The sequence below is a fragment of the Capra hircus genome, chromosome 7 (genome assembly GCF_001704415.2).
Source record: "Capra hircus breed San Clemente chromosome 7, ASM170441v1, whole genome shotgun sequence".
In the NCBI taxonomy this organism is placed as follows: domain Eukaryota; kingdom Metazoa; phylum Chordata; class Mammalia; order Artiodactyla; family Bovidae; genus Capra; species Capra hircus.
Genome location: NC_030814.1, coordinates 49337687 through 49363658, shown reverse-complemented (window position 1 = coordinate 49363658; position 25972 = coordinate 49337687). Strand labels below are relative to the sequence as shown.

General features: G+C 46.0%; 1 protein-coding gene and 1 non-coding gene across 4 annotated transcripts in view; both read left to right on the top strand.

Annotated features, from left to right (window-relative positions):
* The window catches only part of PPARGC1B (PPARG coactivator 1 beta), a 121181-nt gene continuing 113624 nt past the window's right edge, over nt 18416-25972 (top strand). For all 3 annotated transcript variants that reach the window (XR_001918292.1, XM_018050172.1, XM_018050171.1), the window contains exon 1: nt 18416-18532. Coding sequence is in view for 2 of the 3 variants with exons in the window: in XM_018050172.1 (XP_017905661.1) it covers nt 18455-18532 (78 nt within the window). In the remaining variant the exon portion in view is untranslated. The remainder of the gene's footprint in view (nt 18533-25972) is intronic.
* On the top strand, nt 20926-21035 carry MIR378 (microRNA 378). Its single transcript, NR_129733.1, has one exon. It is a non-coding gene; the product is annotated as a microRNA 378 (primary transcript).

The window sequence follows — 25972 nt, the reverse complement described above, 5'->3', positions numbered from 1 at the left end:
ACTCCAGTGTTCTTGCCTAGGAAATGCCATGGACGAGGCACCTGGTGGGCTACAGTCCATGGGGCCACAAAATATCAGACATGACTGAGCAAGTGAGCACTCTCAATGGGATTATATTTGTTAGGATATTTTAGGTGTGACTATGTAGAAACCCAACTCAAACTAACTTAAGCTCAACACTGTTGAACATTGCCAGGCTTGTGTTAGGTGTTCAGTAAATGATGAATGAATGAATGAATGGCTCGTGACTCCTAGACCATTGTTCTTTCTACTACACATTAGGCAATACTCACTTAAGCCTAAATTCCGTAACCGTAACGATGCTAAAGGCCATCTCGTCTGGGCTTGCACCCAACTCAGGAATCCCTTCTACAACATGCCTGACACATATCCATTTGGCTGGTCTTTGGAATTCTCTGGGGACAGGACACTCACTACTCTAAAAAGCAACCCACGTTTAAAAATGAAAAACATGAAAATAGATATACGGTTTAAAAATCAGCTTTATTGAAATATACTTTACATACAATAAAATACACCAATTTAAGTATAACATTTAGTTTGAAAAGCGTATATAGTTATGTAACCACCACCACGAGGCCCCAAACTTTGCTCTGTAATCTATTGTTTTTCCCAATCTCTGCACTCTACTTCCTCTTGCTATAATTGTGCCTTTTCTAGAATTTCATTTAAATGGAATGATGCAGTATTCAATCTTTTGAGTCTGGCATTATTTCACCTAACATAATGAATTTGAGATTCTTCTCTGTTGTTGCATATGTCAAGAGTTTGTTCTTCTTTATTGCTGAACAGCATTCATTGAATAATGATTACCACGATCTGTTTATTCATTCGATTTGTTTAGTCGGTCTGCCATTTGGAGTTTTTCTAGTTTTTGGCTATTGTTAATCTGCTATGATGATTCACCTATGCATCTTTATGTAAACTTTTAAAAAGAATTTCTTTTGTATAAATACGTAGAGTAAGATTTCTTGATCATTTGGAAGGTATATGTTTAACTTTTTAAAGAACTGGCAAACTATTTTCCAAAGTGGTGACATTTTGTCTTTGAATTATTTTTCATTCCTGTCGATGTCGTATGAGAGTTCCAATTGCTCCACATTGTTACAAATGCTGAATATGGCAAGATTTTGAAATTTCAGTCATCACAGGGAAGGGGTAGTGGTATTGCATTGTGATGGTCATTTATGTTGCCCTAATGACTGGTACGGAGAAGGCAATGGCACCCCACTCCAGTACTCTTGCCTGGAAAATCCCATGGACAGAGGAGCCTGGAAGGCTGCAGTCCATGGGGTTACTAAGGGTCAGACACAACTGAGCGACTTCACTTTCACTTTTCACTTTCCTGCATTGGAGAAGGAAATGGCAACCCCCTCCAATGTTCTTGCCTGGAGAATCCCAGGGACGGGGTAGCCTGGTGGGCTGCCGTCTATGGGGTCGCACAGAGTCAGACACGACTGAAGTGACTTAGCAGCAGCAATGACTGGTAATGATATAGAGCATCTTTCCATGTGCCTATTTGCTATTCATATAAAATAGATCAAATTTTAAAAATACTTTCTGCTTTTAAGAATCTCCAAGCTCTACAGCTTGTCAATTCAGCTTCAGTTCAGTTCAGTCGCTCAGTCGTGTCCAACTCTTTGTGACTGCATGAATTTCAGCACGCCAGGCCTCCCTGTCCATCACCAACTCCCGGAGTTCACTCATTCTCATGTCCATCAAGTCAGTGATGCCATCCAGCCATCTCATCCTCTGTCATCCCCTTCTCCTCCTGCCCCCAATCCCTCCCAGCATCAGAGCCTTTCTAACGAGTCAACTCTTCACGTGAGGTGGCCAAAGTATTGGAGTTTCAGCTTCAGCACCAGTCCTTCCAATGAACACCCAGGACTGATCTCCTTTAGGATGGACTGGTTGGATCTTGCAGTCCAAGGGACTCTCAAGAGTCTTCTCCAATACCACAGTTCAAAAGCATCAATTCTTCAGTGCTCAGCTTTCTTCATAGTCCAACTCTCACATCCATACATGACTACTGGAAAAACCATAGCCTTGACTAGACGGACATTTGTTGGCAAAGTAATGTCTCTGCTTTTGAATATGCTATCTAGGTTGGTCATAACTTTCCTTCCAAGAAGTAAGCGTCTTTTAATTTCATGGCTGCAGTCACCATCTGCAGTGATTTTGGAGCCCCCCAAAATAAAGTCTGACACTGTTTCCACTGTTTCCCCATCTATTTCCCATGAAGTGATGGGACCGGATGCCATGATCTTAGTTTTCTGAACATTGAGCTTTAAGCCAGCTTTTTCACTCTCCTCTTTCACTTTCATCAAGAGGCTTTTTAGCTCCTCTTCACTTTCTGCCATAAGGGTGGTGTCATCTGCATATCTGAGGTTCTTGATATTTCTCCCGGCAATCTTGATTCCAGCTTGTGTTTCGTCCAGTCCAGCATTTCTCATGATGTACTCTGCATATAAGTTAAACAAGCAGGGTGACAATATACAGCCTTGACGTACTCCTTTTCCTATTTGGAACCAGTCTGTTGTACCACATCCAGTTCTAAGTGTTGCTTCCTGACCTGCATATAAGTTTCTCAAGAGGCAAGTCAAGTGGTCTGATATTCCCATTTTTCAGAATTTTCCACAGTTTATTGTGATCTATACAGTCATGTCTCGACTTCCCTGGTGGCTCAGAGGTTAAAGCATCTGCCTGGAATGCAGAAGACCAGGGTTTGATCCCTGGGTCGGGAAGACCCCCTGGAGTCGGAAATGGCAACCCATTCCAGTATTCTTGCCTGGAGAATCCCATGGAGGGAGGAGCCTGGTAGGCTACAGTCCATGGGGTCCCAAAGAGTCGGATACAACTGAGCGACTTCACTTTCACTTTCACACAGTCAAAGGCTTTGGCATAGTCAATAAAGCAGAAATAGATGTTTTTTCTGGAACTCTCTTGCTTTTTCAATGATCCAGCAGATGTTGGCAATTTGATGTCTGGTTCCTCTGCCTTTTCTAAAACCAGCTTGAACGTCTGGAAGTTCACGGTTCACATATTGCTGAAGCCTGGCTTGGAGAATTTTGAGCATTACTTTACTAGCGTGTGAGATAAATGCAATTGTGCAGTAGTTTGAGCATTCTTTGGCATTGCCTTTCTTGGGGATTGGAATGAAAACTGACCTTTTCCAGTCCTGTGGCCGCTGATGAGTTTTCCAAATTTACTGGCATATTGAGTGCAGCACTTTCACAACATCATCTTTCAGGATTTGAAATAGCTCAACTGGAATTCCATCACCTCCACTAGCTTTGTTCATAGTGATGCTTTCCAAGGCCCACTGGACTTCATATTCCAGAATGTCTGGCTCTAGGTGAGTGATCACACCATCGTGATTATCTGGGTCATGAAGATCTTTTTTGTACAGTTCTTCTGTGTATTCTTGCCACCTCTTCTTAATATCTTCTGCTTCTGTTAGGTCCATACCATTTCTGTCCTTTATCGAACCCATCTTTGCATGAAATGTTCCCTTGGTATCTCTAATTTTCTTGAAGAGATCTCTAGTCTTTCCCATTCTGTTCTTTTCCTCTATTTCTTTGCACTGTTCGCTGAGGAAGGCTTTCTTATCTCTCCTTGCTATTCTTTGGAACTCTGCCTTCAGATGCTTATATCTTTCTTTTTCTCCTTTGCTTTTTGCTTCTCTTCTTTTCACAGCTATTTGTAAGGCCTCCTCAGACAGCCATTTTGCTTTTTTGCATTTCTTTTCCATGGGGATGCTCTTGATCCCTGTCTCTTGTACAATGTCACAAACCTCTGTCCATAGTTCATCAGGCACTCTATCTATCAGATCTAGTCCCTTAAATCTATTTCTCACTTCCACTGTATAATCATAAGGAATTTGATTTAGGTCATACCTAAATGGTCTAGTGGTTTTCCCTACTTTCTTCAGCTAACAAATATTTATTTACTTACTCTGTGTCATTTACAGTGAGGGTTGTTGTATCTAAGAATAAGACTCAATTCCTGGCCTTGATTTGTTCACAGTCTTGTAGGGGGAAATGGAGACTTAAGTGAGAAAATGTTTTCACTCAAGTTGTTAGCGCATCAGTCATGGTAAGCCCAGGATACAGGGAAGCCCACTCTCCAGCCAGGTGTGATGTTGGGTGGAAGATTTGAGGTGGGGTAGGGCAAGGAGCTGAGGGGAGCTTCCACTGAAATTCTATCATCACAGAGATGCAGGCATGTTACCTTTCATTTATCATATTAAAATATATTTTTGAATATTATGTATCATCTGTATCACATATATAGTATACACATATTCAAATTATATATATCTACCTATAAAGAATTCCTAAGTGATTATAAAACATCAAAGCAGATTTATACTAATTGTATATATTATATACTTTTAGTGTGAGGTTTCATTAAAGTGTCTTTCATTTAAGATCTATGTATACACATACATATATTTATTTATTGACTATTCAGTTCTTCCACTTGGGTTGGGTCAACACTGGGTGCGTACAAGCAACGAGAGAGGTTTGGATTGCTATTGCTCTTGAAACTGAAAGTCAGAGAGCTAGAAAACTGACCCCAAATCACTCAAAAGCACAGCCAATCTTTGAACCCAAATCTTGGAACTTAAAGTCCAAATACTGCTTAGAATAGTATCTGAGCACAATTGGGACATTTGAACCACAATTTTAAGGATAACCTACTCTAATCAGTTAAAGTTAAGGTCCAAAGCATTATGGTTTGGGTTATTTTCCAGAATTTTCCAAGTATTTATCCAAATCCCTCATTTAGCCTGTGAGGCCATGAAGGTACAGAGGGAATAGCCACGCAGTGACCCAGGATCCAAGTCCAGGTCTCCTAACTCCATGCTGTTATTTTATGACAAAAGCATGCTGCTTCTTAGTGCTTACAGACTTGCTGAGTCTGTTTAATGGGAGCAGTCTGTACTGCTGTGGGCTAAGAGGTGAATGATAATGAGAAGACAGTCTCAAGAGACCTGAGCTCAAATCTCAGTCCTGCCACTTCCAAGCTGAATGACTTTGACAAGAAATGTAGCCTCTCTTGAGTCTCAGTTTCCTCATCTGTGTAATGGGGATAATAACACCACCGACATGATAGATTTGCTGGGAGGCATCAAAGAACAAAGCATGGAAATCCCTCCTCTTGAACTCTGGATTTCACTATTTGTTGAATAAATGAAGGAACACAAGCACTTAGTTCCCTGCTGGGCTCATAATAGCACTGGATAAATTACACAATGATCAGTTTTCTATTTAATAATTGCACTAAAATTATTTTTTATGAAGATCAAATTAAAGAAAATTTGAGTAGAGAACATTTCCACTAAAATCAAAACTCAAATACATAGTCTTCATTTCTCCATGTTTTCTCCAAAACTTAATCCCATTTGGAAATTGCATTAAAATGATTTATTATTAAGAAGTTGAAAATAACACTACAGAAATCCTGAAAGTATGTTTATAAATAAAACCCACCACCCAAGTACACTACCAGTTTTTATTTCTCCTATTGCCTTACAACTTTTATTCAGAAATTTTTTTTCTTCATTGGAATCAGAAAGTCTCTCTCTACTTCAAATTATACAATAAATAAATTTCATGAACTTTGTGCTTATGATTTCTAATGGTTCCATGCTATTCTATCCAGTAGAGTCATTCCAATAACTGAGAGAAACTCAGCCCCTGCAGGAAATTATAACATATTATTAAAACTGTGTTAATCAGGCTGGGACTCAAACCCAGCAAAAACCCAGAATGGGACTTGAACCTATGGGCCAGGACTGAGATCACACACCTGGTCTCAGGACTTGGTGAAGCTCAGGTTCTTGTTGACTCATCACAGAAAGAATTCAGTCGTAGGTAAGAAGTGGGTTTATTTAGAGAGAAACACACTCCATGGACAGAGTGTGGGCCATCTCAGGAGGTGAGAGTGGCCCCAGGGTATGGAGTTGTCAGTGTTTATAGAGGTGGGTAATTTCATAGGCTAATGAGTAGAAGGAATACTCCAGCTGTTTGGGGGAAGGGACAGGGATTTCCAGGGACTGGGCCACCGTTCACTTTTTGACCTTTATAGTTGGCCTTGGAACTGTCGTGGCACCTGTGGGTTTGTCAATCAGCTTGCTGATATGTTAACATGAGTGTATACTGAGACTCACAGTCTAGTGGAAGTTGACTTGTCCACCATCTTGGACCTATTTGGTTCTAATCAGTTTATGTCGTGTCCTTGGGCTATGTTATTCTTTTAAAGGTTATGCCCATACATACAGTGGAATAGTAAGTACTCAGCCATTACAAAACAAAACCAAAAATGAAATAATGCCACTGTATCAACATGGATGTACCTAGAGAGTGTCATACTGAGTGAAAGAAGTCAGAGAAGGAGAAATATCATATGACGTCCCTTATGTGTGGAATCTAAAAAGAAAGATACAAATGAACTTACAAAACCAAGACTCACTCACTTAGAAAATGAAAATGTGGTAGCTTAAGGGATGACAACTATTTATGTGTTCATGGTTCTGCAGTGTGGTCAGAGCTTGATGGAGTTGAGTCATCTCTGCTGTACATAGTACTAACTGAGGCAGCTTCACTAGGGCTGGGGGCTCCAAGATGGGTTTATTCAGATGTCTGGTGTTGCATTCCGGGAGTTGGTGATGGACAGGGAGGCCTGGCGTGCTGCAATTCATGGGGTCGCAAAGAGTTGGACACGACTGAGCAACTGAACTGAACTGAACTGGTGTTGCGGCAGCGGAGGCTAAAATGGCTACAAGTCGGCTGGTTTCTGTTTCTGCGGCCCCTCATCCTTCAGGGCCTCTGTCTCTCTACGTGGTCTATTTGGCATGTTAGCAGGGTTTCTTTATGCAGTGACTGGCTTCCCAGAGAGTGAAAGTAGAAGCTCCCATTGTCCTGACTCCTAGGGCGGGTACTGGGATAGCATCCTTTCTGCTGAGTTCTCTTGGTTAAATCAAGTCAGAAAGCTAGTCTGAAATCCAGGGGAAGAGCTAGATGCCACCCCCGATGTCAGAGGAGCAGTGTTCATGTGTGTGGGAGGCACTCTTGGTTACCCTTTTGAGCAAGGCTTCAAACACAGGCCTGCCTGACTCCAGGCTCCAGACCCAGGATCCCTAGCCCCAGCCCACCTTAGTGAATATTTTTGCCTGGCTAGCTTGTTCTCTTCCTTCTACTGATTTCTAAGGTGAACTCCCAGGAAGAGGGAATCCTGGTCAAAAGGCAGGCCTATTGCTGGGCTCTATGCTGAGACAAGTCGGCATCTGCAGAGCAAAGTGATCTCATGAACTTCTCCTTAAGCATCTTGCTTAAGTCTCCTCCTCCTCTTCACAAAGGAGATCCAGGTTTCATTTTATTCCTTCTATTTCTGCACCTCCTTTGACAGAGGAAATCTTGGCTCCTGGTATGGAGAACCTCTTCGGGACTTCTCGGGGACAATAAAGTCAGCAGAGTCGTGAGGATCAGCTGCTCCTGAGCTGTGTAGATTAGTGTTCCCTGTGGGGCAGAGGCACCTCTGGCAAAGGCACCTGATGTCCTTTTGGAGAGGAAATCATATTATATCTAATATTATATATCTCTCCTATATTATATCTAGACCTTTTTCGTGGGCTATGGACTCCTCCTCATGTTGATGTTTTTAAATGCTTAATATCAGCTACAAACAATTTTTTAAAACTCAATTATATTGAAACAGTTATCACAAGATAAGAAATTTTGATATAGTAATATATATATATATTTCTTCATTAACACATGAACAGCAAGATCTAATTGGTCTGATAGTTACCCAAGGTTTCAAAATAGTGGTGAATGTAAATGACATTTTGTGATGAGATATGAAATATCTGTGATTTCTATTGGTGCCAAAGTTATAGGAACTTTTAATACTGCTGTGAAATATTTGCTACATTTATAATAGAAGGAAATGCTAAATTTCACTTAGAAGTTAATAGAAAGAGATATAATTATTTCACATTCAAATTAACGGTCTCTTTTTAAGAACCTTGGTTTGGGGAAAGCAGGGGTGTTGAATGAAACAGCTTGACTCTAGACTCAGAGGTGGGCATGTAACCCAGCACTGACCAATCGGAGCAGGGATTGGCCTAGTGACAGGCATTTGAGCCAAATTGATATAATCAGAGTGAATCCCAGTCTTTTGCTAGGCAACTGGCACACCTCCTTTGCTGGGCTTGCTAAGAGGATTGGGTTTAGGCCTAGAGCATACCACCTTGCCATCACCAGGACAGAACCTGTCCCAGAATGAAGCTTTCAGAGGAAAACAGAGCTGAGAAATGAACATCCACATCTTCCTGGTGATATTCCTCCTTTAAATGTGTTAATTAATGGAAGCCAATATATTATCTGTTAAAGCCAGGTTAAGTAGGGTTTTTTATTAATTGCAACCAAAGCAGCCACAACTAATGCTCTATAGTCCCACAAAGCTTAGCAGAATGCCTGGCACAAAGTAGATGGGTCATGAAGGAATGATGAATGAGTTTCAAACAATGTAGTAACATGATTGATATTATTCACTAAACTCATACATGCAGGTCTGGCTTGATTGTGTATTAAAAGATGAAGTCTATACTCAAAAGAAGCATTCCACAGGCTTTTGTTGATTGAATGAATAAAACAGTGCATCCATTGTCATTATTTTATATCCCCAGCTTTGTATAGTCTTTAGTGATATAACTAGGACCATATAACCACCTGAAGAATGTAAGTCTAGAAACACGATGCGCCAGCAGTTACAAATCAAGTCCATGGCACATTCACCCTGGGGAGAGCCATGCAGCAATTTGAAAGAATTAAAAGACACTTGCTCCTTGGAAAAAAAGCTATGACAGACCTAGATAGCATATTAAAAAGCAGAGACATCACTTTTCTGACAAAGATCCATATAGTCAAAATTATGGTGTTTCCAGTAGTCGTGTATGGATGTGAAAGTTGGACCATAATGAAGGCTGATTGTTGAAGAATCGATGTTTTCGAATTGTGGTGCTGGAGAAGATTCTTAAGAGGACAACAGGGAGATCAAACCAGTCAATCCTAAAGAAATCAACTCTGAATATTCATTGGAAGGACTGATGCTGAAGCTGAAGCTCCAATATTTTGGCTACCTGATGCAAAGGGCCGACTCATTGGAAAAGACCCTGCTGCTGGGACAGATTGAGGGCAGGAGGAGGAGGAGGGCAACAGAGGATGAGATGGTTGGATGGCATCACCAACTCAATGGACATGAGTAGGACAGGAAGTCTGGCATGAAGTGCTGCACTTCATGGGATTGCAAAGAACTGGACATGACTTAGTGACTGAACAACAGTTTGAAGAAATATGTAGATCTGCATGTACTGATTGGAGAAGGCAATGGCACCCCACTCCAGTGCTCTTGCCTGGAAAATCCCATGGACAGAGGAGCCTGGTGGGCTGCAGTCCATGGGGTCGCTAAGAGTCAGACACGACTGAGCGGCTTCACTTTCACTTTTCACTTTCATGCATTGGAGAAGGAATTGGCAACCCACTCCAGTACTCTTGCCTAGAGAATCCCAGGGATGGGGGAGCCTGGTGGGCTGCCGTCTATGGGGTCACACAGAGTTGGACATGACTGAAGCGACTTAGCAGCAGCAGCAGCAGCAGCAGCAGCATGTACTGATATGGAAAGACCTCTAAGACATATTAAGAAAGAAATTACAAAATAGTGATTATAGTAGGATTCCATTTTTGTTTAAAAGTCTCAATTGAAACTTTGAAGGTTTCTAGGTTTTATAGGTATAAAAAGCAAAGAAAAAAAATCTCTCTTTTTCCCCTTTTCTGTAAGGCAATTCATGAACCAGTAACAGTGGGCACCTATGGGGAAGGAGTGATATTGGGTGAAGGTGATCATAGAAGCTTGTCCTTTCTTTGTATTCTTTACATTATTTTTGTTTTTAAAAAATATTCATTTAACTTGTTTATTTGGCTGCCCTGGGTCTTTAGTTGCAGCATGTGAACTCTTAGCTGGAGCATATGGGATCTAGTCCCCTGACCAGGGATTGAAATTGGGCCCCCCACACTAGGAGCATGGAGTCTTAGCTATTGGATCACCAGGGAAGTCTCTTGTTTGCGTTTTTTATACAAGGATAAAAATAATTGTATCACACATAATTTAAAATAATTTGTAGTGGAGGACTTTCCTGGTGGTCTGTGGTTAAGACTCTGCACTTTCAATGCAGAGGGTGTGGGTTCAATCCCTGGTTGGGGCCCTGAGATCCTTACATGTCAGAGGGCAAGGCCAAAAAGTAAAAAAAAAAAAAAATTGCAGTGAAAAATAATAACTCTGACAGAAGGTGGACTATTCCCTTTCAACCGATCTTTCATCTTTGGAGTTGTCTGCCAGCATTCTTCAGGGAAGCTGAAGAGCACAGGGCTGCGCCCGCCATGCTATACCCAGGATGCTCCGCTGCACCCACGATGTCACACTGTGTCCTCTATACCTTGCCCTGCCTGTGAGGCCATGCCCCTTTCCCTGGGACTCTGAAGGTCTGGCTGCTCCAGGAGCCAAAGAGCTTCCACCCCATATAAAAGACTCCTAGGTTGGCCTACTGACCTGGATTCTCCGCTCAGGATCCTGACTCCAACCGTCTCTGCTGCCAAACTACACGTGGCCCGAATGATTTCCCCTGCAAAGGGGAGCAGGAATCAGAGCATCTCACAGTCAGGGCACTGGTCTCAGTGGGGAGACACCCATCCAAGGCACGTTTGGGATGGCCCACCCAGTCCAAGCGCATTGTTGTGCAGACAGGAAATCTGAGTCTCAGCATGGAGAAGAGGTTTGTCCAAACGTGAGTTCGGTGCCCAAGTGGGACTCCAAACTGACATCCAGTTCAAAGCTCATTTTAGGGAGGGTTCCTACCAGTTCCATCATAGCTACTCCTTTATGTTGAGATCTTAAGTCTCTGAAATGTCCCTGCTACAATGCAAATAGGCTACTTAAATAACATAGATGGCAAGTAACATTTTATTTATTATAAAAACAAAATTGAAACAAAACACAAATGAAAATATGAAAAGAAATGATTTCCACCATCCTCATCATGTTTTGTTTGTTCACACTTCTTATGTCACTCTAACATATACACTTTACATGTACATTTATGCATACAACTACAATCACTTTATAAACATTTTTATAACCCTATTTCACTTAATGTTATATATATTTTCCTGTACATTTTCCATATAGCTTTCTACCTTCTGCAGAGTATCTTCATTGTTTTTGAATTATAAAATATTTCAAACATACAGAAAAGCACGAGGAACAATGCGCTACACAGATTTAACAAACACTGATACTTTTGTTTGTTTTTAATTTTAATTTATTTATTTTTAAACTTTATTTTACTTTACAATACTGTATTGGTTTTGCCATACATCAACATGATTCCACCACAGGTGTACACGTGTTCCCAATCCTGAACCCCCCTTCCACCTCCCTCCCCATACCATCTCTCTGGGTCATCCCAGTGCACCAGCCCCAAGCATCCTCTATCCTGCATCGAACCTAGACTGGCGATTCATTTCTTATATGATATACATGTTTCAATGCCATTCTCCCAAATCATCCCACCCTCTCCCTCTCCCACAGAGTCCAAAAAGACTGTTCTATACATCTGTGTCTCTTTTGCTGTTTCGCATACAGGGTTATTGTTACCATCTTTCTAAATTCCATATATATCAAACACTGATACTTTAAAAATATTTTTGAGATTAAAAACAAGATCACAGGTACAACTGGAGCTCTCTTACATACAATGTACTCTAATCCCACCAGGAGATGCTACATAACTTGCAGGGTCTGGTGCAAAATGAAATGCAGGAACCCTTATTTAAAATCATCATGAATTTCAAGTCGGCAGCAGCAGAGTAATTAACCACGTGCAAGGCCAGTGTGACTTCAAGAGTGAGGTGGCTCACCAGTAAAGCCAGTCCTGGGTCCCCGCTCTCCTCTCAATTTCCTGAAATGAGCTGTGCCTTTGCTGTTGCATGTTTGTGCTTTTACTTCATATATGGGTACTGGCCAATGCAATGGAGTATTATTTTGCATATTTAAAAATATTACATGCATAGTATAATACTGCATGTATCCTTAGGGTGCCTATTTATCTCACTCATTGCTTTTGTAATTCATCTTTGTGGATTCATGCAGCTGTTATTGATTTTCACAGTTGTCTAATATTCTATTGTGTGATCTCACCACACAGTTCATTTTTTCCTGTAACCTGTATTTTTTTTAACCATAATTAATAATACTGCAATGAACTCCCTTGAACACAGTTCTCTGTACACATGTGTGAGCTTTTGTCTACTGTCTATAACTAGGTGTGGAATTGAACTGCTCTGTCTTACTAGATGCTAAGGTTCTTTCCAATTTTTTGCTTGATATCAGTGTGCTCCCCCTGTATGTCTCCTCTTGTCCCATAGTCATCTGAAAATACTCAGGAGAACCCTTATGAGCTGCCTCTTCTCTAAGACTCATCATCCACTGAAGCCAGAGCCTGGATGTCCTGACTCTTCCCTGTAATCAGCCCATCCTTTCTTATCTATGACCAAAGCCTAGTGATCCCACTCTAAAATGTGGCCTCCACCCATTCACTCTTCCAGATCCCTCCTACTACTTTCATTGTCTTGGCTCAGGATCCCACCTCTCCCATGGGCTCTTCTCCCAGCCCCACCCGGCTTTCAGCCCTCCAGCTTCCTCCATGAAAACACTTATTACAGGGCTTTCCTGGTGGTCCAGTGGTTAGGAATCTGCCTGCCAGTGCAGAGGACATGGGTTTGATCGTGCTCCAGGAAGATTCCACGTGCTATGGGGCAACTAAGCCCATGCCCCACAGCTATTGAGCCTGTGCTCTAGAGCCCACAAACGGCAACTACTGAGTCCACATGCCACAACTACTGAAGCCCATGTGCCTAGAGCCTGTGCTCCTCAACAAAAGAAGCCAGCCACTGCAGTGAGAAGCCCGAGCAGCACAACCGGCGAGCAGCCCCCGCTTGAACTGCAACGAGGAAGCCCGAGTTCAGTGACGAGACCTGGTGCACTCAGAAGTAAATGATCTTTTTTCAAAAAGGACTTATTACATCCTAGTGAACTGCATGTTGACTGGTCTCTCCCCTGCATATTGTGGAGATCAGAGCTGTGAGTTACAAGAGAGCAAAGACTATATTATGGTTACCACTTGTGGGCCTGTAGCACAGTGCCTAGCATCTGGCAGGTTCTAAAAATATTTATTGAATCTATCTATTTATCTATCTCAGTTCAGTTCACTCACTCAGTCATGTCCTACTCTTTGCGACCCCATGAACCGCAGCATGCCAGGCCTCCCTGTCCATCACCAACTCCTGGAATTCACCCAAGCCCATGTCCACTGAGTTGGTGATGCCATCCAACCATCTAATCCTCTGTCATCGTTCCCTTCTCTACATAAACATTGTGCTGTAGCAGTCCCAGTTTTTGAATCAGATCCTTAGGATACGTTTCCAAAGGAGCATTATTGATGATTTAGGAAAATCCCATGGATGGAGGAGCCTGGTAGGCTGTAGTCCATGGGGTCGCTAAGAGTCAGACACGACTGAACGACTTCACTTTCACTTTTCATTTTTACGCATTGGAGAAGGAAATGGTAACCCACTCCACTGTTCTTGCCTGGAGAATCCCAGGGATGGGGGAGCCTGGTGGGCTGCCGTCTATGGGGTCGCACAGAGTCGGACACGACTGAAGCGACTTAGCAGCAGCAGCAGCAGGATAATGGATGTGAAGTTCAAAGTCCTTTGTGAGTTAACTTGATCCACACAAAATTCTAGGTCAGGTAGGACAGACAGGTTGATCCTTAAAAAGGTCCCAAAGTGATAGAGTATAAAGATATTCACAAACAATAGGTACTCAGGCATTCTTACCATCTGCTTGCCTTATTTGCTAGAGATACTAAATTTAAATGTTGCCCTTTAATTCAGGTAACTCTTTAAATGTTGCTGTATTATATACATAATACACATATATATGTATTTTATACATCTAATTATGTATTATACATATACATATAAAATAACCTGGTAGAATTTACATCTCTGTAAAAAAACAGAATAATTCATATCACTGGACCTTTGTTTCTCCATCTATCAAATGGGTATAATGAGGGACCATTATACCTGTCCCACCTGTCTAGGATTATTTTGCTCTGTGGACAGATGAAGAAAAAGCAGGTGTTTCTATTCCTACCCCGCTTCATTATCCCCATGCTTTGTGCACAGTCATTAACAAGCCAGAGGTGAGTGGGTGAAAACCTGTACTTGCAAAACTGGGAAGCGGTCATAGGTGACTCCACAGCTGTTTGGTGCCCTCCACCCGCTGACTTGGGAACGCTTTTCATCATCTGTAGTGTGTAAAAGAGACTGTGATCTGCTAAGTATCCCCTAAATGTCCTGGTGAGTTTATAAGCTGGCTCTACAGGGAGAAGAGGGCAACATAAAGAAATGCTTTGCTTATGCTGGACTTTCTTTTTTTATTCTGACTCCGCTGTGTGGCATATGGAACCTCCCCAAACCTGCGCCCCCTGCAGTGGAAGCATGGAGTTATAACTGCTGGATGACCAGGGAAGTCCCATGATAGAATTTCAAGCACTGAAAGCTCTAGTCCCCAGTTCTGAGACCCTCAGCTGACACAGCTGGGTGGTTTCTTCCACAGGCGCAACCATGAGGAGAAGTCTGTCCTGTTAAGATACCTGATCATGATGTGTCCAACCTGGAGCCCCGGCTTCTGTCCCGGCTCTGTCCTGAAGGGGTGTGTGGCTTCGGCCACGTTCTGCTACGTGTGCAGTGAAGCCTATGGGTAACATACACTCCACAGTTCTCAAGTTCTACAATTCAATAGGAGACGGAGCCAGCTCTCTAAATTAACAATACAAACTGGGTGACTTCTTAGTTCCTCTTGGCTTGAATCCCTGCCTCCTGGGACTGGAGAAATAGGTGGGAAATAGGTGTGTCAGCTCCCTGGCCTGGGTCAGAGAATCACCGAGTTGTGGGCGGCTGGCAGGAAACTTCAGTGATGATCAAGACTCATGTCCCCTCCCCCATTCACCAGCAAAAATTTACTAAGCAATCGTTCTGAATAGAATGTGGGCAGGGGTGGCAGCTGTTGTGTTCACTGATTTATCCATGGTTCACATAATCCCAGCTGGCATATAGTGGGTTCTCATCAAATATCTATTGACTGATGGGTAGTTTCCTGCAGCACAGTCATTTAGGGGACCCTATTAAATGCAGATTCCTGGGCCCACTGTCAACCTATTGAATTTTAATCTCTGGTGACAGGGACCAGGTATCTGTCATGACTGGAGTCTGGGGTTTACACCGTGCACAGATCTGGCTTCAGATCTCAGCTGTGTCTCTAACTGCTTGGTTTTGGACTAATCATTTCAACCCCTTTTAAGCATTTGTTTCCTCAGTCATAAAATGAATATCACACTGCCAAATACTCAGGGTGTTGAAGTCAATCTGAGATGATAATAAGCTCAGTTGTCTGGCACATGCGCAGAAGAAACTGTTAAGTTTCTTCTATAAACACCCATAATATCTGGGCTACAGGGTTCAGTAGAGGTCGATTTAGCTCAACTCTTTTGTTTTCTACAGGGATGGAAACAGCCTCAGAGAGGGGATGGTGATTGCAGATTATATAGCCCTTTAGGTTTCTTGAGGGTTTTTATGGATCAGAGAATGTGAAGAGGTTGAGGATCTATTGAGCGGCCTTTAATAAAGGAATCATTGGGATAAGATGTTTTTGTAAAAGAAGTTAGATATCTCAGGTCAGGTGCCTTCTCATCTGAGTCTCTTGCCAACGAGTAGCCCATTCTGAGGACACAGGGATTAGTGAGAAAGGCCCTGTAGCTGGGCAATTAAAGACAAAAGCTTTTGGGTGGTGCTGTTGAGGGCTTCCCTGGGAGGCCCTGTCTGGCACTGCAGCTCTGCCAGGCCAAGGCTGGCGATGGCTAGTCTTGGGGACCCTCAAAGAATGGCCTCTGGGGGATAAGGGGCATAATACCAATCAGAGGTGAGACTGGATGGATCTGGGAGGGACGCTTCTTGGAAACAGCATCCTGGCAGGCTCTGGCTCTAATGTCTACAGGCAGCAGCAAAAAAGCGTGGCCTCAGGAGAGCACATCTTTAGTGCTGAAGGTGATGACACCAGTGACCGTGGTGATGATGACGAGTGTGAGAATCAGCACTTCCTCTTTGCAGGCTACAGAACCAAGCAATTAATTTTACATGCATTGTTCCATTCAGTCTTCTCAAGATTCCTACCTGGTGGAAACAGGCTTAGAGAGGTTAAGTAAACTAGCACAAAGCTAGTGTGCACCAGGATTCAAATTCAGACCTATTGGAGTTCAAGGTAGCCAGCAGCATATAAGCTCTGGAAGAGAGGAAAATAACATTGGCCAGGGCTTCGGGGGACATATATTTCACCCCCATTTTTACAGATGAGGAAACAAAGGACTAGAGAGGTTAGCACTTCTCCCATGAAGTCAGGGACTGTACCAAACACTTTGCATATGTTAGCTTCTCGATCATCATAACATCCCTCTTAAGTAAGTAACTCTATGGTCCCTGTTTGTGTAGATGAGAAAACCAAAGCCTGAGAATAAATGACTTGCAGGTGCTTGAAACCAGGCACTCTGACTAGAGGGCCCGCGCTCTTAACTCCCTGCGTTGCCCAATATTGGAGTGAGATGTGATGGGCTGGACCAGAGCCTGGGACTGCTGACTCCCAGGCTAGAGCTCCAAAGCTCCATGTAGGCTTTCTCTTGGGATCCATTGTTCCTTAAAAGTGCCCTGAACTAAAGCCCAGAGAGTGAAATCACACCCTCTGGTTCTGGGAACCTCAGACTGGAGAAGGAAGCTCCTGCGCTGGTGTTCAAGTCTGAGCAGGTGTGCTGGGGACTCTCCCTGTACTCTCCTTTCCTCCTCCGGCTGGGAGGGAGCCAAGTAGGGTGGGCAGGGTGGGGCAGGCCTTGCTAGCTTGGGGTGGGAGGAGAGCAGGCGGCAGGAGCAATTGGTTGAAATCTTCCCGCCTTTCTGCCTTTACCCAGGCTGTGCCCTCACCTCCCGGCTGGCAAATAGCAGGGCATGATGATGAAAGTTCAAGGCTGGCGTCAGGAGGCCTGGGGGCTCTGGATCTGGCCCTGGCACTCACTCCATGCATACCCTTGACCTTAGGCCGTTTTCTTATCTATGAAATGTGTGGTGATGGTAATGGGAGATCTAAATCCTCTGGGATTTTTAGTTAACACATTACGAAGAACCTACTATGTGCCTGGCACTGGAGACAGTATGTGCAAAAGCAAACTCAGGCCCTGCTTTCATGGGTCTTTAAAGTCTAGAAGGAAGAGGTCTGAAGATCAAATCTTCACTGTAACTACGGTAAAATGGCAACTGTTACCAGTGTTTTAAAGGTCTGCAGAGCTAAGGCAGCAGGGAATGATGGAAGTGGCAGGAGAGGGAGTTGACAGTCCGAGGCGCAGCAGGGAAGGGTACAGTAAAGATGTAGTTTACTCGGTGAATGTCCGTGGGCAAGGAACAGTATCCAGTAGTTGGATGGCTTACCCAAGAAATGGGGAGGCCAGGGGCCCAGCAGGCAGCTGGCCACTTCAAGGCACTGTGGCTATGGTCAGAAAAGGAGTTAAAGTTTTCGGGGGCGAAGTACATAGTGAAGGAAGCCAGAGAGAGAGATGGCTAAGAATATGGGTCAACGCATCTTCCAAAGAAAAGATTTTTTTAAAAAAAGCTTCCCCCTCCGAGGAGCCTTCCTTGATTTCTCCACCTTTGACCTATGGTATCCCTCCCTCTCTGGCTGCAGCCCAGCGAGACACTCAAGCCTCCAGGGCAGTCAGACCTGGGCTTTGTTTTCCTGTATTAAACAACATCGTGGCTTCAAACGAGGTCCTCTGCCTTCTGAGGCCTCAGTTTCCCCAGCTGTGCCGAAGCAGGTTGTCTCGTAAGGACCCGCCCAGCGCTAACGCAACGTGATTCGGTCGGCAGGAGCAGTGGGCTGCCTGCATTGCTGCGCAGGCATCGGGCTGCTGGCTGAGTACCGTCACCCGGCTGCGGGCGCTCTCCTCCCGGGCCGGGGGCCGCGGGCGAGGATCCCGGCGCCACACATTGCGCAGGAAAGTGGGGGTGCGACCCCCGGCTTGCGCTGGCGCCCTGCGGCCCCGCCCCCGCAGCCAGCGGCCCTGCGGCAGCGGGGGCCTGAGCTCCGCCCTCCCTCCTCCCGCCGGCCGCCCTCCCTCCTCCCGCCTCCCTCACTCGCTCGCTCCCTCCCTCCCCCCGGCCGGCTCGGCGCTGACTCCGCCGCACGCTGCAGCCGCGGCTGGAAGATGGCGGGGAACGACTGCGGCTCGCTGCTGGACGAGGAGCTCTCCTCCTTCTTCCTCAACTATCTCGCGGACACGCAGGTAAGATCAGCAGGGGCCACGGCCGAGGAGCCAGGGCCGCTTAGCTGCGGGGGCTGCCGCCGCAGCTGCGGAGGCCGGGAGACAGCGGTGGGCGCATTGAGGGGTTCGGGGGTTCCAGACTGCAGAGCCCCCTTCCATGCACCCTGCGATGCACTTCTTTCTGGGGACAGGTAGCTGGAGGTCCCCCCACCACGCATGCCGGACCGTTGCGGTCGCTACGGCCTCTGGGGAGGGTCTAGCCTTGGTTGCTTGGAGTCCGGCCCACCCCCACCCCCCCACCCCGCCCGCTGAGCTGGGGGGTTCGGTGCTTCCTTGAAGAGGCTGAGCCGCGTCAGGTGTTGGGGACCCTCATGCTGAGTCTGGGTGCAGAAGGCGCGCCCTCAGGCTCCCGGCACTTGCTGCCGTACTTTCACGTGGACTTGTGGCCCCGGCGCAGGCGCCTGTCCCGGTCCCCGGAGTCCCCTGATCCTCCGGTCCTGGGTACCCGGTCTTCTACAACTAGACCCCCCGAGGCTCTCCAAAAGCTCCCGCAGCGCGGAGTTTTCTGCCAATTGCCCGCTGAAGGCATAGGGGTCTGCAGGGCACGTGGACATGCGGGCGGGGATAGCACCTTCCTGGTTTCGCTACCTGGTGGAGCACCCGGGGGCGAAAGCCCGGCAGGATGGGGCCGGAGGACTGTCTGGGGGCGCCTGGGTCCCCCTGCAGCGCGCGGCCCCTGGTGCGCGCTCGGCGATGCTGGGGGAAGGGCAGGCGAGGCGGCGAAACCGGCTCAGGCTGCGCCTGGGAGACCCACTGGCGACACGCGCGTGACAGGAGAGGGTGCTCCGTTGGGCCGGGAGGGGCGAGGAAGCTGGTTACTTGGAAACGGGGGCGGAGGGGGGTTGCTGCTGGGATAAACAGCCGGGAAAATGCCCGCACAGGGAGTGCGCGCCCCCTACCCGTTCCCCAGTTTTCCCCACCCCTTGCCTGTTGCAAGCATAAAGTTTGGCCCCATAGTTAGGGTTTTTTCTACGGCCACCCCGGCACGGGTAGTGGGGAGGCTGAGGATGAAGCCGAGCCGCGAATGAGACCCCGGATGCGGATGCACGCGGGAGGCAGAGGGGCTGCTGGGCTCTACCGGGCGCGGCTTGCTAGGGCTGGTTTGGTACCTGGAGTCTGAGCCCCGGTGCCGGCTTGTTTTGCATAACACTGGAAGGGAGGGGGAGGGGGGCGGGATGTGGGAGGGGAGAGAGGGAAACTTTGCTTCTTGTTATATCTGCCTGTCTTTGGGCGGCAGCAGCTGTCATGGGACCGGGTGGGCGGGGAGAGGCTTGCTAGCTGACTCCTTGCCGTGAGATGCGACTTGGAGGGGACGCAACAGCCGAGACGTTCAGCTCTGGGGGACTCTGGGTGGCGAGTCCCGCTGGCTGCTGGAACCGCGCGGCGTGGCGGGGTGTCGCCGAGAGGAAGCCCGCCACGCGTAGAAGAAGGCCGGTCCCTGATCGCTGCGGACGTCCATGCGTCAGGGAGCCGCGGGGCCTCGTGGTCGGTGGCGGGATCGTTTGGGTGGGTTCCGGGCAGGGGCTGCAGGGGCTAGTGGCGTATGATCGCGCTTCTCCAGGCCCGGGGAAAAGTGTGATGAGTGGTCTGTGCACGGTACTGTGTATTGGTGTGCACACGCCGCGCGCACCGGGCGCGTACCTTTTACCTCTGACGAAACTGCAGCGGAGCTCCAGCGGCAATCACGGGGCGCCGGCACTCGCCCCGGGCCCCTGTCTGCTCCGAAGGCCGATCCCAGCCTCGGCACCACCACCGCGCCCACAGCCCTCTAGCCCCCAGCCCTCTAGCTGACAGTATGGGGCCGGGGGACTGGATACAGAGCGGGCAGAGTTGCTGCTAGGAAAGTTCTGCCCTCGGCCCTCTCGCTTGTCCGGGGGTGTCTCCAAACCCCTCTACTAAGACGCGGATGTAAGAGGCCTGAAATAGCCAGAGACTCGTCCAGAGACCCACAGGAAGAACTCGTCCACTTTGGACCCGACCCAAGGTTTCAACACCATCTTCTGTGTTCTTCGGCTCACATTTGCCCTTTTAGCCGTCCAGAGTGCCTACCCAGCAGGCAAATTTCACCTAAGGAAACTAGAAATTTGGGTAATCGTGTATCAGCAGAAGCAGTGCAGTGGAAGTTAATCTGGGACGTTTTGCTTTTTTTATGTAACCACGTGATGGGCTGAGGCCCTTCGGGTGATCTCTGTCGTCCCAACTTGGGAAGTGTAATTGATAGGGGGAGCTTTGCCGCCGCCCCTAGAAGGCTCCGAGAGCCAGCCGGAAGAGGACCTGGGCGGGTCTTCGCGGGCCTCCTCATTTTACAGTTGGGGATCGAGGCTGAGAGGGCTGGACGGCTGGTACAGGACCACGCAGCCAGTGGGTGACAGAGCCACCCAGGGCTCCTGACTCCAGGTCCTGTGTGTTACCTCGAAATAGCACTGGACTTGGAGTCAGAAGGCCTGAGTGGAATCGCCTTCCCCACTCTCTGGCTGGGTGACCCCGGAGCAAGCCATTTTAACCCTTCAGCCTCCTTTCTCCCATCTGTCAAATGGGGCTGGTGGTGCCGGCAAGAGAAGCCCAAGGCCCGGTGGTTGGGGGTGAGCACAATTTGCATGTGAAATGTCTGGTCCTTCCTGTAACTTCCGCTCCTCCCCGTAGACCCTCCCTGGCCCTCCCGTTCACTGTCTCCCCCTTTGGAAGGGGTGGGGAGAGTGAGTAGAAAGGTAATTTATCGGCTTTATCCCAAAGACTTGTCTTTGGCAGCTAATCCAAGGTTAGAGGGAGGATTTCTGTTGTGGAGACTTAACTTATACCCATTCAGGTCAAAGTTCAGAAATTCAACAGATTAAGGCTTGTGAAAGTTTCGTGGAAAGGTTTGGGGCATGCGTTGCAAAGGACTCTGTGTGGGCTTCTCCTTGTTCTGGGCCCTGCCTGTAGTGCCCTCACCCACCATCCCTGCGTGGCCCTCTCCTCTAGCAGGCCTCTCTAGCCCAGCTTGCCCTGCTTTCTCCAGCCTCTGGTTGTCTTAGTCTGTGTTATACAACCAAGCATTTTGTGTGAGAGTCCTGTGGCCCAATAAGATTCTGGAACTGGAGTTGTGCCTTTCATGTCTTTGTGCCCCTGGTCACCTGTCACTGTGCTGAGCTCCTTTGCTTAGCTCTTGGCTAGGCACAGAAAACAGACAAGGGACGCTCTCAGGCTGGTTGGGGGAACAGCTGGGCCGAGTATGGGGAGAGAGGAATGCAGAGAGCTGCAGCTGTGGGCAGTGACTTAGGCTCCAGAGACCACATAGTAAGCCCATACTAAATATGGGTTGTTTGAAGACACTTGGGACATCAATCATAGATGTGCAAACTGTCAGAGATGGCAGGATCTTTATAAATCATCAAGTCCAACCCCTTATCATTTAAAAATATTTAATAATAGAATTGTTAGGAAATACTGGCAAGCATAAAGAAAAAGAAAAAAGAAAATATGAAATCTTACCCAAACATAACCACCATTAATTTTTATATGTGTTTTCTGACTTATTCTTTCCTATTGATTCCTATGGATTATATTTTTGTACAAAAATGGAATCATTCTTTGTATAGTAATTGTAACTTGGAATCACACCGTTCCAACATGGTTTTTTTGTCCTCCAAACAATATACTTTCCGCATCAGCAAGTATTCTACCTAGTATCTTAATATCTTAATGGTTATGTAATATTGAGGGTTGAACCAAAAGGTATTTAATCAATCCTTTGTTGTTAGTCATGTAAGTAGTTTATATATATATATATATATATATATATATATATATATATTGCTCTTGTAAGCCATGCTGAAATGAATATCTCTGCGTATGTCTTCTTTTCTTCATTTAAATTCCTAGAAATGAATTACTCTGTCAAAGGAACTATGCAGGCATCTGGTAAACACATTTCTGGATTGCCTTCTAGAAAGACTGTGCTAATTTGCACACTAGCATTGTATGGGAATGCCCAGTTCCCCATACTCAGAAAACTCTTGGCATTTTAATTGTTTTTCATTTTTACCAGTCTATTCATCAATAAATTTTGTCACCTTATTGGTTTAATGTGCATTTCTTTGATGACTTGTGCTGCTGAAACTTTTCCCCAAATGATTATGGGCCATTTATGGTCTGTTCTATGAAATGTCGTGTTAGTGAAATTGGCCCGTTTTTCAGTTGGTATGCTGTTTCCTCGTTGTTCTAAAACTGGATCTGAACACCCGAAGGAGTACCTGCCACACGGAGAACTGGAAAAAATGGCTTGACTACTGTTGACTTGCTTGGTCTGGAATGCTGTTGCCTCCACAGCCCCTGAAACCAGGGCTAACTTCTTTTCCAAGTCAAAGTTCTGGCCATCTATGGGGCAGGTTGAAGTGTAACCTTTGCTGGGTGCCTTTACCCACTCTTCATCTGTGTGAGACCCAGGAGACTTAAAAAACTTTTTCACCTGAGCACAGAAGGGGACACATTGCTGGCCCTGTTTACCAGGGACCCAGGGTTCACTTTCACTGGGGCTTCCTGGCTGGTGCTAATGATCAGGATGCTTATGGAACCCAGGAAAGGCAATGGCCCAGCAACTGGGCCCTAGGGGTTTATGTTTCCCCTTCACCCTAGGGCCTTCCTCTCCCCAGCTGCTGCAGGCTAGCCAGAAGCTTCATCATTGCCAGGATGTGAGTCACCCTTTTCCTTCTCTCTCTGGAACAATAGAAGGAATACTGGTTTGAGTCAGAAGAAGCCTTGCAAATGGGGGCTTATGCTGGGAAGCGAGTCCCTAACATGAGCATTGCAGTATTAACAGCTATCTCCTCCTGCATTATCATCATCATCAATACCATTTATTGAGCATCCTCTATGTGCTGTGTGCTCTGCTGAGCCTTCTGTTTGCATTATTACATTTCATTCTCATAAAGATTCTACAAAGTATCAGTTCAGTTCAGTTGCTCAGTTGTGTCCGACTCTTTGTGACCCCATGAACACAGCACGCCAGGCCTCCCTGTCCATCACCAACTCCTGGAGTTCACTCAGACTCACGGCCATCGAGTCAGTGATGCCATCCAGCCATCTCATCCTCTGTCGTCCCCTTCTCCTCCTGCCCCCAAATCCCTCCCAGCATCAGAGTCTTTTCCAATGAGTCAACTCTTCACATGAGGGGGCCAGAGTACTGGAGTTTCAGCTTTAGTATCATTCCTTCCAAAGAAATCCCAGGGCTGATCTCCTTCAGAATGGACTGGTTGGATCTCCTTGCAGTCCAAGGGACTCTCAAGAGTCTTCTCCAACACCACAGTTCAAAAGCATCAATTCTTCGGCCCTCAGCCTTCTTCACAGTCCAACTCTCACATCCATACATGACCACTGGGAAAACCATAGCCTTGACTAGACGGAGCTTAGTTGGCAAAGTAATGTCTTTGCTTTTGAATATGCTATCTAGGTTGGTCATAACTTTTCTTCCAAGGAGTAAGCGTCTTTTAAATTCATGGCTGCAGTCACCATCTGCAGTGATTTTGGAGCCCCCCCAAAATAAAGTCTGACACTATTTCCACTGTTTCCCCATCTATTTCCCATGAAGTGATGGGACCAGATGCCATGATCTTCATTTTCTGAATGTTGAGCTTGAAGCCAACTTTTTCACTCTCCTCTTTCACTTTCATCAAGAGGCTTTTTAGTTCCTCTTTACTTTCTGCCATAAGGGTGGTGTCATCTGCATATCTGAGGTTATTGATATTTCTCCTGACAATTATGTCATTATTCCCATTTTACAGCTGAGGCATTTACAGTTTCAGAAAACTCATTGACTTGCTGAAGATGATCTACTTGCATTACCTTGGAATAAGTGGAAATGGCAGGATCAGTGGGCAAGGTCCCCAGACCTCTTGATTCCAAGTTCCATGAAGACAGGGACTACTTTCTTTCTCTTCATCATCTTCCAGCATCTTGAGCAAATGAAGGCAAATTGTCAAGAGAGAAGGCAGAACTACTTCTCTAGGTCTCTGTTCCTCAGTCTATGAAATGGGGGTACTAGGCCCTAACTCTCAGGATTGGAAAATAATAGAATGTACGTAAAATGAGCATCTGTTGTGCACAAAACTTGGAATCCTTCTGTCTCTGAAACACTTTAGAAGGGCAAGATCAAGGATAGAAGGATAGAATTAACTCCTGCCCATGCAAACTTTTCTCTGTAAGAAAGGGAAGCACAATTCTTGTGATAAGGATGGAGGGAACCCAAATAAAGTCATTTAGAAGAGAATGAGCAGGGTTGTTTACTGTCTCTCCCTCTCCAACATAGTTGAATGCCTCAGTTACATCCTGTGGACGCTCAGCTGATGAGGAATCAATTGAACTGGATTGACCTTCCTGTTACTCTCCCTGACTTCCAGTCTGGGTCCTTGTCCATTCACAACTGGGTTCCTGTATTTACTATCACACCAGACTTTGTCCTCAGCCCCGGCGGCAGACCAGTCCTCCTAGAGCACATGTCTAATGCCACCCCGTTGCTCACACATCATGCATGGCTGCTTGCTGTGCTTAGTTGCTCAGTCGTCTCCGACTCTTTGCGACCCCACGGACTGTAGCCCGCCAGGCTCCTCTGTCTGTGGGGATTCTTCAGGCAAGAATACTGGAGTGGGTTGCCATGCCCTCCTCCAAGGGATCTTCCCAACTCAGGGACTGAACCCAGGTCTGCATTGCAGGTAATTCTTCACTGTCTGAGCCACCAAGTACTCTTAAATGCAAACCTAAAGTTTAACTTCATGCGCAAGGGCCTTCAGGTACTTGAGGCTGAAGAGTTAGGCCCCTGACTTTATCCTAAGCTGTCTGCTTTCTCTTTGGGATCCTGGCCTGCCCCAGGCTATGTCATGAATCTTCCAGGAGGTATTGGCTCATGCAGCTATTTTCTGTCTTCTGTTGGAATTTCTACTATTTGCATTATTCATCCTGCACAAAACTCAGCTCCCATGCTATCATTTTAGTGACCTCTCACATCCAGGTACCACTGCTCCATCCCATGTGTAGCAGAGAGCATTCTGAAGTCAGGCTGCCTGGGTTTGAGTCCTGGTTCTGTGATTTACCAGCAGTGAGACCTTTAGTATGTCACGTGACTTCTCCGAATTTCCGTTTCCTCAGGTGTACAGATAATGATAATAGTACCTCCCTGATAAAGTTGTTTCACTATGGAGTCAATGAAAATCAAAGGACATATGGATTTAAAGCACCTAACAGAATGCATGGCATAGAAGCACTTGATGATAGATGCATCTCTTGTAACATATGTCTCATTAAGTGTTTAGGAAATCACTCCAGATTGTTAAGCTCCATGAGGGCAAGGATTTTTCTTCACTTTGTTAAACATTTTTTTCCCACAATGAATAGACAAATGCCTGGAATACAGTAGCCATTCAGAATCCT